The following is a 19018-nucleotide window of genomic DNA, read 5'->3' on the forward strand; positions in this document are numbered from 1 at the left end:
CCCCCCCCAACAGCCCACACACCAGGCTCCTGCCCATTTCAGCCCCAGCTGCCCGCCCTCCCCGGGGGCTGCTTGGGCTTCTCTGCTAACCATGCCCTGGGCTGTCTCTCTCTGGGGAGGCGGGATCTTTAAATTTTCCACAGACCGTGCGCCCTATGCCCCACGCCCAGTACAGTGGGCAGCCAGGCGATGAGGAATTGGGGATAGGAACAGGGTCATCTGGGCAGAGGTCTAGGGGCCAAATGACCGGGAAGGGGGAGGCACTGAGTTCCAAAGGGCGACAGCCCTGCGGAGGTCAGGAAGTTCACAGAGGGCCAAGGTCCCCAGGCTCCTTGGAGGTCCAAGGCCACTGGGCAGAGCAGACTGATCTCCAAACCACTGCCCGACCCTACTTCCAGGATACTTCTGGGCACCAAGCCCCACGCTTCCCACCCCCCTCCCAGGGCCTGACTCCCGAGAACCAGCTCATTCTGTGGTTTTGGTGGCATACCCCAGTGAGGGAAGGGGCCGCACTGCCCAGGGCTGACTGCCAAGAGCAAGGCTTCGTGCAGCACAAGAAGGACAAGGGGAAGAAGCAGACTGCGGAGCACCACAGGGCTGCCGGCACCTGCCAGAGCTCACTCCAGACAACAGTTTCTGTCCTGGTCCTACACACAGGAGAGCCGTGTTCGCCGAAGGTCACTCTCAGGAGCAGCAGAACGGCGTCTGTCAGCCCTCTGTTCCACCAGCAAATAAATAAGTCAAGCCTTTCGGGGGAAGAGTTGAACCAGGGCCTTTAGGGGGTGCTGCTGGAACAGAGAAAGGAGTGTAGTGAGAAGCCGGCTGTCAGAGCCAGGGAACGGCCAGTGCAGAGGCCCTGGGGCTGGATGAGCTTGGCCAAGGGCACAGCAGCAGGAGGCGTCCTGGCAGGGGCGTGGTGAGCCCAGCAAGAAGGGGGGATGCAAGTGGAGGCCTCTCTGACCACAGCCACAGGCTTTGGTTTTGTTCTCTGTGTATCATCCAGAAGACATCTGAGGGGCATGAGGCGCGCCCTGCACCGGTGCCCTGAGCATCGTGACTCGGAGAGCTCTCTGCTCCAGGCCCCCACTGCAGGGAAAGAAGGGAAGCAGGTGCGGGCCCCAGGACCCGGGTACCCGCCTCACAGCAGGACATGCAAAGCCCCCCTCAGCTGCTCAGAGCTGGGCTCAGAGACCCACGCTACAGCAGCCCCACTGCCTGGGACCCAAGACCCCTGGTTGGGAGGGAGCCGCCGGCGGGGGCAAGGCCAGCAGGTCAGGCAGCAGCGCCTGGAGCCTGCAGCCAGGGCCCTCCCAGCACCTGTCCCCAGATTAGATTTCTCCTTTCTCATTACCACCGTAATAGGTCCTTCAGACCTCATTCCAGCCCTAGATATTATCTGACCCGTATAATTAATTAATTATAGCCCAAATATTATAGATTATTAAAAATAGCATAACTAATAGTGTAATATCTCAAGCTGTCGACTTTAATAGTCAACATTGTCTTGGCCGCGCTTATCAGCCCGGGACACCCGGTGAGAATATTGATTCTGGGGTAATTTTAGCCGTCATCTGCCATCCTGACGGGGATTGTCAGGTCCTCACCCAAGCCGGGGCTCATTTGAAATCGTTAAACCGCCGCGCGGTTCACAGTGGATCTTAATGTTCCCTTTTTCTCCCCTTCAATATGTTTCAGCAACAGAGAGGAAAATAAATAGAGAAGAGGAAGGGGAAAGCGAGAGAAAGAGACGGAGGGAGGGAGAGAGTCCGCTCTCAAGGGGAGGGGCGGGGCGACTGATTGGTCTCTCTCCCCGGGGACCCCGACTCCCCGCCCCGCCGCCCCCAGCCCGTCTTTCCCGGAGAGTCTCCCGGCGGAGCTGTGCAGGGGCGGCTGTGGAAGGACAGGGCGGCGCGGCCGGGACTCAGGCTCCCCGACAGGACACACGTGCGCCGCAGCCCGGCCGGACTCCGAAGACCCGACAGCCGGGGAGCCTTAGCTCGTGCCCGCCGCACGCCGACGACCCCGGGAGCCCCTGGCAGGCGCAGGGCACGCGGGCTGGGAGATGCAGGCAGACGCACGCTGGGCACACGGCGCACACGGCCGCACGCACGAGTGGACGCACACGCACGCAGCAGGCGCACGCAGAGCCCCAGGTGCGCAGGGACCCACGGACGCGCACAGCCTCCAGCAGCGCGTGGTCGTTCCCTGCGGGCCTCCTGCTGGGGCCGGGACGGCCGGCGCTCGCGGTACCGGGGTAGCCGGGAAGTGACCTTGGGGGGGCCGGGTGCTGCAGTTCCAAAAGGCGTCAGCAGGGGGCCCTCGGGAGAACAGGGAAAGTACCGCGCCGAGCCCCGCCCGCCCAGCGCCCCCACCGCAGCGCCGTCGCCGCGGCCCGTCCTGCTCGCGAGGGAGGGCAGCTGGCCGCACGCAGGCCGCGGGGGACCCTCAGCACACACGAACGACCCCCAAAGGGAGGGGGCTCGGTAGCGGGGGGGCCAGTGCGGGGCGGTCCCGTCGGGGGGCGGGGCCTCGTCTCCCCCAGCCCTCCCCACCGGGGTCCCGCGCGCGCTCACCCCCCACCCCCACCCGGCGCACAAGCCTGGGCCTGCGCGCGCGCACACCCCGGGGCACGCGCTCACCCCCACTTCCCACCTCCACCCCACCTGCCCCGCCCCCACTCCTCCGCACCCCTCCGGAGGCCCAGGAGAGCGGTGTTCCAGAATCTCTCCTCCAAGGCTTCCCTTGGAGTGTTACTCAAACTTCTAATTATGATTCACGGGTGTGATAATAATTTAATAATCAGGGAGCCGTGCAAGAGGCATTAACCTCAATTAAGCTCATTACTCGGCCTGACGCCCCCACCACGTGCCCTGCTGACCCTGAGTGAGCCCTGCAGGGGTGACTGTGGCACGTGCACGCTGGGCAGGAAGAGTTTCACTGACTGCATTTATTGAACACCTTCTGTGTACCCGGCCTGGACCCCTCCTCGCACCCTGGGCGGGTTCCCCGTGCCCCCTCCCCTCTTCCTTCTTGGTCACTGTCCACTCTTCCTGACTAGGGAGGGGCCGTGTCCTCCGTGCCTAACCTTCCTTCCTGCCCTCATGACCGCCCTCCCTCCCTCAGGACGGCTCAGGTGGAAACTGAAGGACCACCACGAGGGCGGGTTCTCCCTGGTAACTGGGTAACTGCCCACCCTCCCTGATGGCAGGCCTGCCCACCTGGCTCATTTCTGCCCCCATGCCCACCACAGGGTCCACGCTGTCAGAGGTGTGCCATGGAGAGTAGCTGAATGTGTGGTGGATGAAGGAATGAGCCCCCCGTGGGATGTGCGGTGGTGGGCACAGTACCTGAGTGCTGTGTACCTGAGACTGGGTGACTGTGGAGATGTCCAGGAAAGAGTCCTGTGACTGTGGGATGAGTGAGCAGTGAATCGGTCAGCTGCTGGACACATAGAAGATAGCCAGGCAACATGGGATGTGAACAGGCAATGGGTGGGGACTGCTAAGGCCACATCCTCAACTCTAGGATGCCACGGGCTGTGAGGTGCCCCCCACTTGTATCAGTCAGGTTTCTGCTACAACACTGCTGTGTAACAAACAGCTCCGAAGCTGTCAGTGGTCCACGGCCATTATCACCCATTTCCTGCTTGTGGACCATCATCAGCTGCCATTGGCTGCCCCCCACTGGGCTCATCAGGTGGGGTTCGGGTGGGCTCCAGACCTTTATTCCCAGTCCCAGCTGAGGGAACTACCATGTCCTGAGCATGTTCTCCTCACAGAGGGGAGTGGAAGCTGCAAGTGGCAGAAACACAGGTGCTCTTAAGGTCCGAGCTCAGAGCTGGCTCTTGGTCCCTTCTGCCCAGTGCAGGTCATGTGGCCAAAGTATACTTTCAGAGGGTGGAAGTATGCTTTCCCCATTGGAAGGCCATGGCAAGTCAGAGGATGGAGGGAAAGAAAAACTGTGGTTAAATTATCCAATCTGTGACATTTCTGATTTAATTAGAGTTTTTCCAGTTGGATGGGGCTGGGGGGGGCAGGGGCGTGAGGGACAAAAAGCATTACTGTAAATGTCCACATGTCCACAGACACATCCTGGCTTCCGAATTAAGCTGTGCATGGAGACACACAGCACTGCAAGGGTAATAATTCCTCCTGGGTCAGTCTCCACCCCATCCCAACCTGTCACCCCTGGTGAGACCCAAGCAGAGCGAGAGGCACAGAGTTGGGCACCTGGGCAGCAGAAATCCAGGGGGCAGTGCAGGAACGGCAGGGACAGGACAGAGAGAGGACGCCTTCTGCTGAAGTCCTGCATTGGTCTGATCTGCAGGGAGCCCTGGAGTGTAAATCCTGACAGCTGTCTACCCCTGAAGGAGGGGAGGGGTCCCCCCCAAGTGTCCCCCCAGTTCTCCTGAGTAGCTCATGAGTGTGAGCTTGAGCCCCTCCACTCTTAGCAGCAGGGGCCTAGGTCTGGACAGGGATCTGGGTGGGGGTCTGGTAAAGGATCTAAGCAGGGATCCGAGTGGGGATCTAGGCAGGATTCTGGGCGGGACACCATCGGCAACCCCTACACCAAGGAGAAAATTGATCAGTGCCACACTCCCTATTGGTGGAAGACAGAGCCAAGGTGCCCAGGGCCCCGACTCCCCAGCCAGGGCCATTTCCCTATTCGGAGGGGCCAGAGAGCTAGAGCAGGAAGTCAGGCCACTACTGGGGTGAAAGAGAGTGGGTGGGCTGAAATGCTTGCCCCACCCCCTCAGCACTTGGCTTTCCAGTTCCTTGTCAGTGTAAACATGTTTTTGTATTCTACGTTCTGCCTTTACTTTGGTGGGGGCCACAGAGCTGAGTTAGACACACACACAATGTCCAGGAGCCTACAGTCTGGGGCCAGAGCCACAAGTGAGCAGATAAATGTCCCATAATGTATTAAAACAGGACAGGGTGAAGCTCGGGGTTTGGTTGGTAGGATGGCGCCTACCTTTTCCCCGGGGAAATCAGATGGCTTCCAAGTGGTGCTGCCACTAAGGTAAGTGGGAATGATATGTGTGGACAAGTGGCCAAGGTCACGGCTGAATGAGGGAACTGTAGGTGCAGGCACGCGGCAGGTCGACCATCGGGCTCGGGAGATCTGGGGACAGGGTGCAGGTTTAGGGTCTGTGCAGGACAGCCTACAGGACCCAGTCAGGAAGTCCTTGATGCCTTGCTGCAGAGCCCAGATTCCAGCCTTGGACTGTGGCAGCCTTTGGCTGTTTCTGGAAGAGGAGTGTGATCTGATTTGTCTTTTAGAATGACAGAGGATAGACCAGAAGGCTAGCTGTGGCAGGGGCACTGAGAAGAGGAGGACATCATCAGCAGGAAACTCTGACTCCCTGTGCCCAGGGCATCCCCAGATGCCCCACTCACAAAGGGTCTTCAGGCCATTCACCTCCAAACAGAGGGGCTTAGGGCATTCCACTGGGTAAAAAATCCATAGGAAGCCCAGATTACTGTGGTGATTACTGATGGCGAGAATGCCTGCCCTTGAAGCTCTGGGTACTGACAGGACTTTGGGGGGACAGGGATGGAAGGTGGCCATCCTGGGCACGATTGAACCTGGACATCCTTGTTACCCCTGTAAGATGGACCAGTGACAGGCAAGCAGCTAGAAAGACCAAGTGCAACAAGGGGCACCCTGAAGAGAGCCTGCAGCAGCCAGGACCCCTTTGGGCACCCCGCCTGGACTGCCTTCCCTCTGGCACCTGGTTGTTAATTATCTATCACTTTGCACATTAAGAATGCTGGCATCAATAGGACCCAGCATTCACATCAAAGTTCCACCACATACTGCCTGGATGACCTTGAGCACATGATCAATCTTCTTCATCCTCAGTTCACCCATCTGTAGGTGGTAATCCTCACCCCTGCCCTTACCTCTGGTCAGAAAACCCTTTGGAGCTAGGATGTCCCCTGAGGCCAAGCGAGGAAGCTGGCCACCACCTCCCCAGTGCTGACGTGGGAGTTCGTGTCCTACCCTCTACACACAGCCCGAGAGCCATGCCCAGTTTTGATGATCTGGGATTTTGTTTTTGTCTTAAGTTTAAAGGGTTTAAAACTCACCTTTGCATTTGACTGACCCCTTGCCATGAAACAGGCCCAGAGCTACGTGCTTCTCGTCTTTGAACTCGCAGCTTACAAGGAGAAGCATTCAAACCCAGGGAGTGAAAACCTTATAAAAATCCCTGGCCCTTTGGTTGGTTCTGGCTTGGCCATGGTGAATGAGCTGGGGCGTAGCATATACTGTGCCAGGACGCCACACCATACGCAACCTGCCGCCCTCTTCCTCCTCTGGGGTATCCCAGAGTTTGGGGAGAGAGCCAAGGACAGGGCACGGATGTCATAGCGGGTTGATCAGGGAGAGAAAAGACGCCGGGAGGTTGTTTGCGCTGTCCGCGGTGCTGAACACGGGCACAAGCGCGATCCGGGCAGGGCCGGCGGGTGCGCTGTCCGTGGTACTGACGTGATTCCAAGCGGTCCGTGGATCTGAAGATGCCCCTGGTGCCGCAGCTGTGCGGTCCGCAGGCGCAGCCAGCCGCCCGTATTTCCTCTCTCCTCTGGTGTTCTGAGTGTAGGGTGCCCTTGCTCGAGAATTCAGGAGACTCCAGGAGAGGCATATCTTAAAAGATGAGTAAAGAAGCTGAAAAGCGGAAAGTTCCCCTCTTGTTTTCCAAACTCTGGGTGAGCAAAAGTGTTCATCACGGAGTGGAGTGGGTGGAGAGGCAAAAGGAAAGAGAGTAGAAGTATTCTCTTCTCCATCTCCTCCTCTCCCTCCTGCATCCTTCCCACAAGTGTACAGGAGGATGGCCCGATCAGAGACAGCACTATGTCATCAGCAGGACCCAGTATGGACTCAAGGAGTCAGAACACTAATTTGTAGATGGGGGTGATAATCCCTTCCCTGAATATTTCACAACGATGTTGGGAGGACCCTGGACAGTCTGGGGTGGGGTGTGCTTTGCATGAAGCAAACATTATACAAAGTGGGGGTTATCCATCCATGTGCCCTGTAGACCCCAGAACATTGCTGCCCCTCCATCCTGTCCAATAAAGCTCTCCAGGTGCAAGAGAAGGGAGGCCCTCCACCCTCATGCACAATGAGGGCTGTGATCGTGTTGCCATTCAACTCACAAGGGGAAGGTATACGGACCTTAAAGATCACATAGACTCCAACCCCCATAACTGACAGAAGAAAACTTTGAGGAGGGAGTTCACAAACACATGATAAGTTAGTGGCAGTTGTGGGATGCCCCTCCTGCTCTTGTGCACCCCAAACTTTCAAGAACTCTGATGTTGGGGAGAGGACATGGCCATGGATTGAAACGGCTGGATGCTCTCCCCAGTCCCTCTCCCTCAAAAACCTCCCCTTCCTTTTCTGCATAATCTCAGCCCTCACCCACAACTTTTCCCTGGGCCACTTCTAAGACATTGTATCACCAGCCCCTCCCCCAGATTTCTACACTTGTTCCATGTTGGTTCCTGCTTTGGTGCAGCCCCTCCCCCAGGCTGCCAATGACCCCATCTGGTCCTGCTGATGTGCAGTGAGTGGAGGCTTAGCAATAAAGGGGTGTCTCCTGTCCACTGGGTAGGCAGGGGCATCCCTATCTCAGGCACTGATTTCACCTGTCAGTGCCCACCTGGGGCCCCGCAAGTGAAGCTGGTGACTTGGAGATAACCCGATATGGCAGATGGGCAAAGATTGCGCAAATGAGGGTCTAATTGACAATCAATCGTGATTAGGAGCGAAAGGACGTCTTTATAGCCCTGGACGTTCTGAGTTGAAGTTGGCGGGGGGGGGGGGGAGAAGTGGTGTTCCTGGGTATCTGAGAGAGTAGGACGGGTGCCGTGCGTCCCCATGACTTGGGTTGTTTTTTAGAGATGGGGAGGGTGGGGCAGGAGCAGGTGCCATGATCTTACTGACACGTCCTCACATAGCACCCCCTCTTCGCATGGGAACATGCCCCAAGGTTCCCTATGTAGCGCTGGAGGCCTCCCCTCACACCCCATTGCCCTGCCCCTGCTGCCCTGGGTCAGACTCTGCAGTTCATTACTCTGACCGCTGCAGCTCCCATTAGACAGTTCAGGGCAGGGAAGAGGGGAGAGGAGAATCAAGGAGGAGAATCTTGGCACCCGCAAACTCCAGGACAGTCACAGCATTTTTTGTCCAAGTAGCACTCAGCCCCGAGCCAGCCCCCTCCTCTCAGCAGGGAGTACATCCTGCTGTGCTGAGTGTGTATGTTTGGTTGTATATTACAATATGTCTTTTTATTATGCTTATTACATATCATATTTAATATACTGTATTCTATTTACTATGTGTTAGTGATACCATACATTACACTACATCTACATTATGGAAAACATCATTTTATGTGTGTTTGTGTTGAATGAAGGTTGTACCAAGAGGCCTCACATTTTTCTTCCTCACCTGCAGGTGTCTGCTGTGTATAATGGGGGTGAGAGCAGACCCACACCCAGCGCCTGCCCACCAGCAGGGGGTGGGGGTAGTGACTGCCATGTTTGTGCCTCCCCTGGGGACCCGGGGTAGGTAGGGACAGACCCTGTGTGGCACGGAGTGTGAGCACGCTCATGCGGGGGTTACGATGCTCTAGGCCGCGCTGAATCTCAACCGCCCAGAGCCAGGTCAGAGGTCTGCACTTGGGACCTGCCCTAGGGCACCTCGCCCTGTGCCTCCGAGGAGCAGAGTGGCAGCTCAGGGGCTGGGCAGGCAGGGGCCCTCGTGCCCTCCTCATGTAGAGAGTTAAAGAGGGGACTGAGACCCGTGCAGAGCTGGTGGGCCTTGGTGAGGCCGACTGCAGGGAGCGAATGCATTTGTGGGTCACGCGCCTGAGATGGTGCGCGAGGTGCTCATGAATGAAACTGAGATTGTATGTGGTGTGTGCTGCTGAATGAGTGTGTGTGTGTGTGTGTGTGTGTGAATGGGGTGTGCACATCTATATTCAAACTTAGCTGGGGGAGGGGTAGAGAGAGCCTGAGTCCCGCCAGGAAGGTGGGGGCGGGAAGGAGATAATTACCTCCCTGTGATGAGAGATTATCCACCCTCCTTCCCCCAGAGGTGATTTATAATTTAAAGATAAAGAATAATCAAGTCCTGGCAAGGAAGGACACAGTGTTGTGGGTCTGATTAGAATCTCGGGATGGACCAGCATGCGGGGGAGGGGATGGGCTGGGAGAGGGGAGGCCTTGCCTCCCCCCCTAGTCCCAGCCTCCCTGAGGCTCAGCATGTCCGAGCTTGGCCCAAATTACAGCCGATTGGTCCCCCATTATTTCTCCCAACTTTTAATTTCTGCTTCCAAAGGATCATTGCCCGCGGTAATTGCAAAGGACCCGTCCTTGTGTGCGGAGCGGGCTCCGGGGACCGCAGCGTGAGGTGGCGCGCACGCCGCTCATGCACACGCCCGCGCGCACACTCACACCCACCACATACAGCCTCACACCCTGAAGACCCTCTCGCGCGCGCTCCCACCGCCGGCTCCACCTGGGTCCCACCAGCGGCCAGCGCTCGCCGGCTCTGCGGCGGGAAGAGGGGGGAGGGCGCTGCCGAGGAGCAAAGGTGGTCTTACCCTCGGACGCCGGACGCGGCCGGTCCTTCCGAGGGCCGCAGGGCCCTGTGGTGCAAACATCGCAGCTGTAGATAAATATGCGCAAATAAAGACCCGGACCGAGGGGCTTCTTATTTCTCCGGGCGTGGGGATAGAAGAGTTTGCCGTCATGTGTCCCCTTACTTGAAGGGTATCGATTTTTACGTAGGCCGCCTGCTGTTTGTAGGATTCTTCGGTCCCCATTTTGGGGGGCGGGGGCGGGAGGGCCGTCCCGCCTCCCTCATTTTCGAGCCCACTTCTAATGAGCGACCCAGGGGCCGCCGGCCCCGCCTCTCGCGGGGACACAAGGCCGGGCCCTAGTTTGACAACGCGAAGGGGGCGTGAGCGGGAGGGGCTGGAGGGACAGAGACCCTGATCGAGGGAGACCCAGAGACGGGAGAGGAGACCCCGAGAGGAGCGACCGGGAGAGGCGGGACCGACGTCCACGGAACGCGTGGGAGGGGGCTGAGGACGCGAGGAAGACACCCAGAGTCTGCCCCCGAGGACCCACCCCCGCCCCAGCCGCTGAGGGACGCCGGAGCCTCGGGAACCGCCACAGCGTCAGGACTGCGCGCCCCGGAGCCAGCAGAGTGGCCGCCTGGGCGCCGCGTCCCGCGCCGGGATGCCCCAGCCAAGTCTTAGCGCTCGCCCGCCCGCGCGCCCCGGGGCCTCCGCGGCCCCTCCGCCGATTGATCCCGCAATTATTTAAAAGCCAGGGCTGTCTCCTCCCCCTTCGCCCAGGAGGCAGGCGCACCGTCTCTGGACGAACGGAGGCGCAGCGACGCGCCCCTGACCGACCGCGACAGCCGCTCGCGGCCCGCACTCGGGCTCCGGGCTGCGCGTCTGTTGGTCGGGCCCGGGGCTCAGTCCGTGTGTCCCGCGCGGGGCCCGCCTCCTCCGCCCGGGACCGTTCGCAGCCAATTAGGCGCGCGCGCTAACGAGGGCGGCGGAGCCCCGCGGCCGCCTGCGGGCGCACGTGTGTGCGGCGTGTGGGCGCGTGGGCGCCGCCGGCGGGGCCGCCATAAATGCGCGGGCCGGGCGCGGCGGGCGCCTGAGGCAGCGGCGGAGGTAGCGCCGGGCAGCAGCGGCTGAGCGCGGCGTACCGCGCGGAGAGCCAGCCGAGCCGCGGCCGCCTGCGCGAGACCGTGCGGCGGCGCCAGGGCCGCCGGGGATGGGAGCCCAGTAGCCGGCGGGGCCCGAGCGGCCGGAGCGGCGGGAGGCCGGCATGAGCGCGAGCGGCCCGGCGGCTCCCGGGGACGGCCCGGCGCTGCAGCCGCCGCCGCCCGGGCCCGGCCCGGGGCCCGCACCGCCCACGCCCGCCGCCGCCCGGGACACCATGGACGGGCGCGCCGACCTGCCCGCCTTCCCCCGGGCGGGACCCCCGCCGCTCGCCGCCAGCGACACGGTGCCCGCGGCCCCCGAAGGTGCCGGGGCGGCCCGGCCTGGCCCGCCGCCGCGCCCCACCTCCTTCTCCGTGTTGGACATTCTGGACCCCAACAAGTTCAACAGCAGAAGACGCCGCTGTGTGCTTCTGGGCCCCGTGGCGCCCGCCGCGTGCGCCCCGTGCGCCCCGGCCCCGTGCGCTCCGGCCCCCGCCGCCCCGGGACGCCCGCCGCGCGCAGAGGAGCTGGAGCGCCGCGCCCTCGCCGCCGCCGGAGGAGCTGGAGCCGCCACCGGAGCTGAGCCGCCGCGTGAGTAGGACGCGGCCCGCTCCGGGCGCGGGAGCAGGGGGACGGGCGGCATCTACGCGTTTACGCTCCCAGGCCCCTCGGCGAGCCGGGCTAGCCGTGTGCCAAGACTCAGGGCAAAGTTCGCAGTGCGCGGGGCTCCGTCTGACCCGGACTCCGGGGCCGAGGCCGCCCCGCGCCTCCCGGGATGGCTCCGCCGGGCCGGTCCCAGGGCTGCGGGACTGCAAGGCCGGCCTTGGAAGGTAGTTGGTGCCAGAGGAGGAGGGGACCTGCGAGGCGGCGGGCCCGTGACCTCCCTGCCCCCACCGTGGCCGCCCGAGCCTCCCTCCCCCTTTCCTTCCTTTCCTCCCCCCCCTTGTTTTTTTTTTTTTTTTTTTGGACAAATCAGACTAATTGTGACAAAACGCTGGTTATCTCTGGAAAAACAATTAAATCCCTTCGATTACAGTTAAGGGGAAATGTGCTTAGCGGCGGAAAGCGGCCGGTAATGGGGCGGCCCGCGCCCCCGGCCCGGTCGATATCCCATTACGGCAGCATGCATATCTCTTTCAAGCACCTTGCAAACTCCCCCCGAACATCTAAATTATAGGGTCAAAATTCGGATAATTACTCGATTAAAACCTATTACACTTATTAGGGGCCGCTATTGATCGAGAATTGCATTCGACCGGCTCCTGATTGCTTTTGGTGCCCCCTCCTCCGGCCCTTCCTCCCTCCAACTTCCCAGGCCCTCCACAGAACAGGGACGGGAGGGAGCTCAGGGTGGACAGGGCTGGGGCCGCTGTCTTGGGGCATAGGGACCTCAGGGTACCTGGCTTGCCTGATCAAGGTGGGGTTGAGATGAAGGAGGAGCAAACCCAGGCTGGCTGGAGCGAAACCGTTTGGGCAGCTGGCGTAGCCAGGGTTCTGGGAGTCTCCACCCGGAGCCTCCACCCACATCGGGAGCCCATCCCAGCGGAAGGCCCTGTCTCTTGGCTCCGGGGGGAGTCTGGTCAGGCCCTCTTCCTCCTCAGACTGCCCCCGACGAGACAAAGCTAGTGGCCAGGTGCTCTCAGGGTCCCCTAGGGGACAGTCTGCTCCTGCTAAGGGGTGTGGGCCCCCTCCCGCACCTGCCCTCCTGACTTCCATGCACCCTGTGCAGTTGCTCTGGGGAAGTCAGCTAGCACCCAATTTGACATTTATTCACCGGGTTCTTAACGCCAACCTGCCTCAACAGCGGGGTCTTGGCGCCCGACTGGGTAGCCCTGGCTTTTTCTCACGGTTGCACCACCACCTGTGGGGTGCAGTCTGCACAGATGCCCTTCCAGGCCCTGCCCAGGACAGACTCTGTCTTCCGAATTTTCCACACTCGAAATGCAGCCACCTCAGGGGCCTCTGCTTGGAAGACCGGTGCTGCTGCTCAGACTGGGCCTAGCAGGGACCCCCCCGGGACTTAGCATGCTCAGGACCCCCACCTCCCAGGCCAGGACCTCCTGCTCAGGACCCAGACCGGCGGTGCCTTCAGCCGAGGGACGGAGGGCTGCACGGTTCCAGGGCCGGAGGCTTGCGGTGGCAATGGGGCCAGGGCGGCCGGCTTTGGTCCCCACAAGTCCCCTCACGGCAGCCGGCTCCAGCCCCACTCCTGGCCTCTGGGCCGCCAGCTCTAAAATGCCCGGTAATTGGCTGGCCCACGCCTTTCCGTAATTGGAGGGTAATATACGCCGAAATAAATTAAATGGCCGTTAACTAGTTTGCACATCACACAAAATGAGTTTAATTAAGTTTGTATCTGCCCCGCGGATCGATCGGAGCTTTCCCTCCGCCGTAAACCCCGCGCGCGGCCCGGCCGGCCCGGCTCGGGCAGACGCGGCGGAGGGGAAGCTTGGGCAGGACGGAGCGAGGAAGGGACGGAGAGCAGAGGCGGGCGCGCGGGCGCCGGGGGAAGAGGGAAGGAGAACGAAAGCGCTAAGGAGAAACGGAGGAGGAGGGAGGCGACGCAGAGAAGCGACGGCACGGGGGCAGGGAACCCTTCCCGGGGCGGGACAGCCCGAGGGCACGAGCGCGCGGAAGGGAGGGCGCCGCGTCCTAACTGTCCTGTGCTCCCCGCCCGCCCGCCCGCAGACGCCGGCGACCCCTACAAGGCGGACGAGGCCGAGGCCAGCGGCTACAGCAGCGGCGGCGGCGGCCGCAGCCCGAGCGCCGACAGCGGGGACGACGCGCCCGACGACGACGACGACGAGGCGCCCGACGCGGGGACTGCGCGCGGCGCGGAGGAGGCGCGGGGAGGCGGCGGCGGCGGCCTCGCGGCCCGCGGGTCGGGCTGCCCGGGCGCGGCCGAGGCCGAGGCGCCCCCCGGAGCGGTGGACGAGGCTGCAGCCCCCGGACCCCGCGGGAGCTCGCCCGGAGCGCCGGGCCCGCCGGGGGCCTCGGCGGCGGCGGCGGGGGGCGCGGGGACGACCCCACAGGGCGCGGCGGCGACGAAGCCCAAGCGGAAGCGCACGGGCTCGGACTCCAAGTCCGGGAAGCCGCGGCGCGCGCGCACCGCCTTCACCTACGAGCAGCTCGTGGCGCTGGAGAACAAGTTCAAGGCGACGCGCTACCTGTCGGTGTGCGAGCGCCTCAACCTGGCGCTGTCGCTGAGCCTCACCGAGACGCAGGTGAAGATCTGGTTCCAGAACCGCCGCACCAAGTGGAAGAAGCAGAACCCCGGCGCCGACACGAGCGCGCCGACCGGCGGCGGCGGGGCCGCGGGGCCGGGCGCGGGGCCGGGCGCGGGGCTGCCCGGCGGCCTCAGCCCGCTCAGCCCGTCGCCGCCCATGGGCGCGCCGCTCGCCATGCACGGCCCCGCCGCGTACCCGGCGCACGGCCCCGGCGGCCTGGTGTGCGCCGCGCAGCTGCCCTTCCTGTCCAGCCCGGCCGTGCTGTCGCCCTTCGTGCTGGGCTCGCAGACCTACGGCGCGCCCGCCTTTTACGCGCCGCACCTCTGAGCGCGGCGGCGGACGGGACCCGAAGGCGCCCGCCGCCCGGGCTTTTGTAAGGCCGCAGTCGTGGACTCTGTACATAGCCGGTTGCTACAGAAGAGTTTTAAATTTATAAATGACTGTACGCGTCGGGGCCGGGCTCGGCCCGCTCGGAAGCACTTTGCTGAACTTGACTCAATCAATAAACCGCAGGAGGCTGCACCCGCGTCCCTCAGGCTCCCGCGCTGCCCATGCCCGTCGGCGGGGACTTCGTTGTGACCCAGGCGCCTGGGGCTGTTGGACCAGGCGCTGGGTTCAGGCCCCAGTTTCCCTGCCAGGCTGGTGTCCCAGGGCCAAGCTCTGCTGTTCGGTGGTGCCTGGGCTTCCCCCAACCCCCGCCCCCCCCCCCCCCCGCCACGCGCGCTTGGGGCTGGGCGACTAAGTCGGCTGTGCAAGAGTCCCCGGTCCCCGCGTCTCCCCTTCCCCCACCCCGGACCCCATGGCTTCAGGGACATCCCCTTCCTCCTCTGTGTGGCTTTAGGGGGCTCTTCAGGGTGGAGGAAGCCCGGCGGGACAGAGCGGGCACAGGGTCGGGGCTGGGAGCAGCACTGTCCCTTGGGCACGTACCCTTGTTGCCTGCACCCAGAGCACCAGGCCAGGGCCGGGGTGGCTCATGTTGGGCACTGCGCCCCCCAGGCCCAGCAGAGATGAGCTCCTGTCGCTTCCCAGAGGAGGGAAGCTGGGGCTCCCCAGGCTCGAGCGACTTGCTGAAGGGCGCCAGAGCTGGACGGCATGCCCGGCCCGCAGGAGTCCAGCACTCCAGCCCGGCGCGGCCACCTCTTCTCCAAGGACTCCGGGTCCCGCTCTGGGCGCGGTGCCCACATGGGTTCCTGGAGCCCTGGGAACTCGGGGGAGAGGCTTCGGCGCCTAGCCGGTGGCTGCCCGACGCAAGAGCCGAGGCTGAGGGGACGCAGGCACCGAACATGGTGAGGAGGGGTCCCCGCGGCAGCACCGCCTGCACTTGGGAAGAGCTCAGAGGGGTAGCAGGATGCCGGGCGCTGTGGGGCCCATGCGCCCACCCAGCCCTGCAGCTGGTCCGCATGGAGCCCTGCATTGCAGAGGGAGCCAGCTGTGCTTGGGGACGCGTCTTCTCTAGGCGAGCGTCCCCCTCCGTGTGCGAGGAGCCCACTGAGCTCTCCGAACTTGCTCCTGCGCTAGGTAGCCCTCCAGCATCCACTTCGGGGAGGGCTGGGGCTGAGTCGAGGAGCGAGAGCGCGCTGCGAGGGTGGGTGGCAGCGGCTGCCACACCGGCCTGGGCAGGAGTGGAGAGAGCGCCCCCTCTTGGCTTCACCTTCGTTAGTGGCTAGAGGGCCGCCGAGGGGCAGCTGGGACCGCCCTGCCCCCGGCTGCGCTGGCCTCCCGCAGGCTGCTGCTGTCCTTCAGAACGTCCAGGTCCCCCGCCCCCCACCTGCCGCCCCTCCCCTGCTCTCCGTCTGCACAGCCCTGGCACCAGGGAATTTTCCGCTAAGTAACCCTGTTGACGTTGTCAGCCCCAACAGCGGGGCTCTCCCGTGGGCACGGCTCGGCGCGCCCTGTGTGCGGGCGGCTCAAGTCTGCTGAATCCAACAGGAGAGGGTGGAGGAGGTGGGGACACCCCTCGTCTCACACTGAGGCCTGGGCATCCAGGGTACAGGCAGCGGACAGAGGAGACCCAGAGCTCCAGAAGGTTCCAGAGGGCTCTTGGCCTAAAATCAAATCATCAGCTTTATTGTGCACGTAGCCCAGCCGGGCTCAAGGGGCTGCCCAGCGAGAAGCTACAGCTTCACCTCCTGGGAGTGGGGAGGACAGCCCCAAAGGTGCTGGGGCTTCCCCTAAGCCCCCCGCTTGAGCTCAGCGGGGCCTGCTGCATCACGGCCCTCAGAGGGCGAGCACAAGGTCGACCACGTACAGCCACCCTGGGAGTCTGCCCAGCGCCTCCTGCGCCGGCACTCGCAGCCTGAACGAGAGGCAGAGGTGAGTGGTGGCTTTCCCGGCCCCTCATCCCTGTCCCCCTACCACGGGGTCCCACTTCGCTGTTAGTGCCACGCAGGGCTGTCTCAGCTCCGGGATCTGAGTGCACTCTGGGAGGTCCCAGGACCAGTCCTGGCTGCAGTCGGCATCCTCCCGGCATCCCGGAACACACCCCTGTCGTCTCTGTGTCCTGTCCAGCAGGGCACAGGCAGGTGTGAGCGGGACAAACACAGACCTGAGGGCCTCGCTGTCTCCTGCCCAGGGACTGCCAAGCCCCGGCAGAGGCAGAGCTCCCTCCCCATGAGGCCGCTCCCCACAACTCTCGGCCCTCCTCTCCTCCCTCCATGCCCGCCCACAGCTGGCACTCTGGTGCCTTGCTGTTAGGATTGGCTTTGGCCGCAGGAAAGAGAAAACCCAAATGAACACGAGTTGAAAGGAGATTATTCGTTTTCTTTTGTGTGAGGGAAATCTGGCCACTGGCAGCCCCAGGCAACTCTGACACCCACACAGAGTCCTTGGAAACCTTTTTCCATCCCACTGTCTGCTACAGCATCCCTGGGCAGGGCCCTCATCCTCAGAGTCCCAGATGAAGGGCGATGCTCCGGTCATCACATCCCCATTCCAGGCAGTGGACGGGAAGGAAAGGAGAAGAGGGGGTACACCCCTTTTCCTTTTAAGGTGCTTTCCCAGAAGCTCAGGTAACACAGCTGCTCACAACTCACTGGTCAGAGCTTGGTCACATGACCACTGCTAGCCAAAGGAGGCTGGGAAGTGTAGTTTTTAAAGCTGGTGGTGCCTTACTCCTTGTAAAGCAGGGAGAATGGGTATAGGGGCTGCTAGCGGACCTGCCACCCTCGCAGCTTTGCCCGCTTTCCTGCCTACCTGCCCCGCTCAAGTCGCACCAGCTCTGTTCCACCTCTCCTCTCCAGCAGCTCTGGGCCTCACCCTCGAGAGGGCACTTGCCTGGCCAGTAGCCTGCCGCCCCTCCCCACTGTGTCCACTTTCTTCTCTCCACGGCCCCCCACCATCCCTCCCATTGTCAGCTCAGGCCACCGGCCCGCGTGCAGGGCGCTCTCGCTCCTCACCCACTCTTCCCCGCTGGACCGCGTCCACACAGCCTCCTGCTCCATGCTGGGTAGTGTCCAGCTGCGCCCTTCCAAGCCTGAGTTACCCGAAGAGCTGTCTACACCGGTCTTTTCGTGGCTTCTCCACTTGAGCCCGCATGGCCCCCGCCCCACTGCCTAGCCAGTTCTGCTGCTGTTCCTTCGCTCTCCTGCCCCCGCTGGACCCTGGGCTCAGCGAACCCCTCGTGTCCCACCTGCAGTCCAGAGGAGAGGATGAGCCCAGCTCCGCCACCGTCGGGGAACGTGGCCCCCCGCCCCACCTCATTCCCCATCCAAGGACCCGACGCTGTCCTCGCTCTCTGGCCAGCCCTCCCCACCCCTGGCCGTCGTGCCCTCATCCACGTGGCCCCCTCCCCGCACGGCAGCAGAGGGCCTTTCTGTGGCCGCCTCTTCAGCCCCGCAGTCCGCCCCACGACCAGCCACTGCCTGTGCCCCTCGTGCCCCTCGTGCCTTACCTGCAGAGTCACTTGTGACCACTTGCCCCCTGACCCCAGAAAGCCAGCCTGATCGGTCACATCCCCCATCCCGAAGTGGCACCCAGGGCCCACTGTGGAGTCCCCGGGTCTCTGCCCTGGGCCACCTGAGGTTCCCGTGGCTCTCAGCTCAGAAGGACCTTCCTAGGCTATTCGAGGGATCAGGTGAGGCTTCCTGGAGGGGGTGGCATTTCCATGGGGAGGGTAAGGCTGGATATACAGCCTGGGGCAGCAGGTAGTAACAGCTGGCGGGGGAGGGGGGTCAAGTAGGTCATTCTCAGAGACGTAGGACTGTCGCACATAACTCCATGGGGGAAGGGGGCTCTCTTCCATTCCAGGACCCCATCCCCCACAGGCAGGTGACAATGCCAGGATGCCATGTCCCACTCCATCCCAAACAGCCCTGTGTGATGGCCCTTTCAGAGCAGCCGGCTGAGGGCTAATCTGTTCACCCTCTTGCCTGGACATAGGGGCTGCTTGTAGCAGGATGCCTATCCCAAGCATAAAAGACTGCATTTTCTGCTTTCTGGACAGCTGGACACTGCTGTGTGCCTAAGTCTGGGCAAAGCAGCAGGGCACTTGAAAAGGCTCTTCACAGGAAATGGAGGTACACCCCCTCCCCTTCTTCCATCCCCATACCCTGTGATGGCTGGAACCCCAGCAGTCACCTTGGGCCAAGTGGTAGCCTTGGGGATGGAGGCCCTATGCACTGATGCCAGGAAGAAAACAGCTCAACAGCACTGTGGGTGCCTTCTCACCAGCTTGGGGCACCCACCTTAGGGCTTTTCATGACAGAAGCACACATAAACCCTGTGTTGGAGTTAGCTAATTCTGCGACACCCCTTGTTTGTAATGGTCCAACCAACCCCAGTCCTGAGGCCATGACACTGGAATGATGCTCCCTGGGCCTTGCCAATCCTCCCTCCCGCCGTCCGCTCTGGACGGCGACAGCAGGGCCCCTCCATCCCATGCTCCACCAGCAGACTCCATGGCCCGAGTTAAGTTTCCCGAAACGCCCCCCTCCCGCCCTGCACCTCTTGTTGTCTAACTGCCTTGAAGTGAACAGAAAGAGGCTGTGACATGAAAGCACAAAGCTACAGTGGTCACAGCGGTGTGGTCACACAGGCAAGTTGACGGGGCGGAGCGGACAGGC

At 62.5% G+C, this 19018-nt stretch overlaps 1 protein-coding gene across 1 annotated transcript; it reads left to right on the forward strand.

The window, feature by feature from the left end:
- The first annotated feature begins 10856 nt into the window (after positions 1 to 10856).
- NKX1-1 (NK1 homeobox 1) lies at positions 10857 to 14285 on the forward strand. The gene is made up of 2 exons (XM_045774758.2): positions 10857 to 11322; positions 13420 to 14285. The coding sequence occupies exons 1-2, from the start codon at positions 10857 to 10859 to the stop codon at positions 14283 to 14285; spliced, it is 1332 nt and encodes a 443-aa protein (XP_045630714.2).
- The last annotated feature ends 4733 nt before the right edge of the window (positions 14286 to 19018 follow it).

The sequence above is a fragment of the Ursus americanus genome, chromosome 8, assembly GCF_024610735.1.
Source record: "Ursus americanus isolate L20-20 chromosome 8, mUrsAme1.1.p, whole genome shotgun sequence".
Classification (NCBI taxonomy): Eukaryota; Metazoa; Chordata; class Mammalia; order Carnivora; family Ursidae; genus Ursus; species Ursus americanus.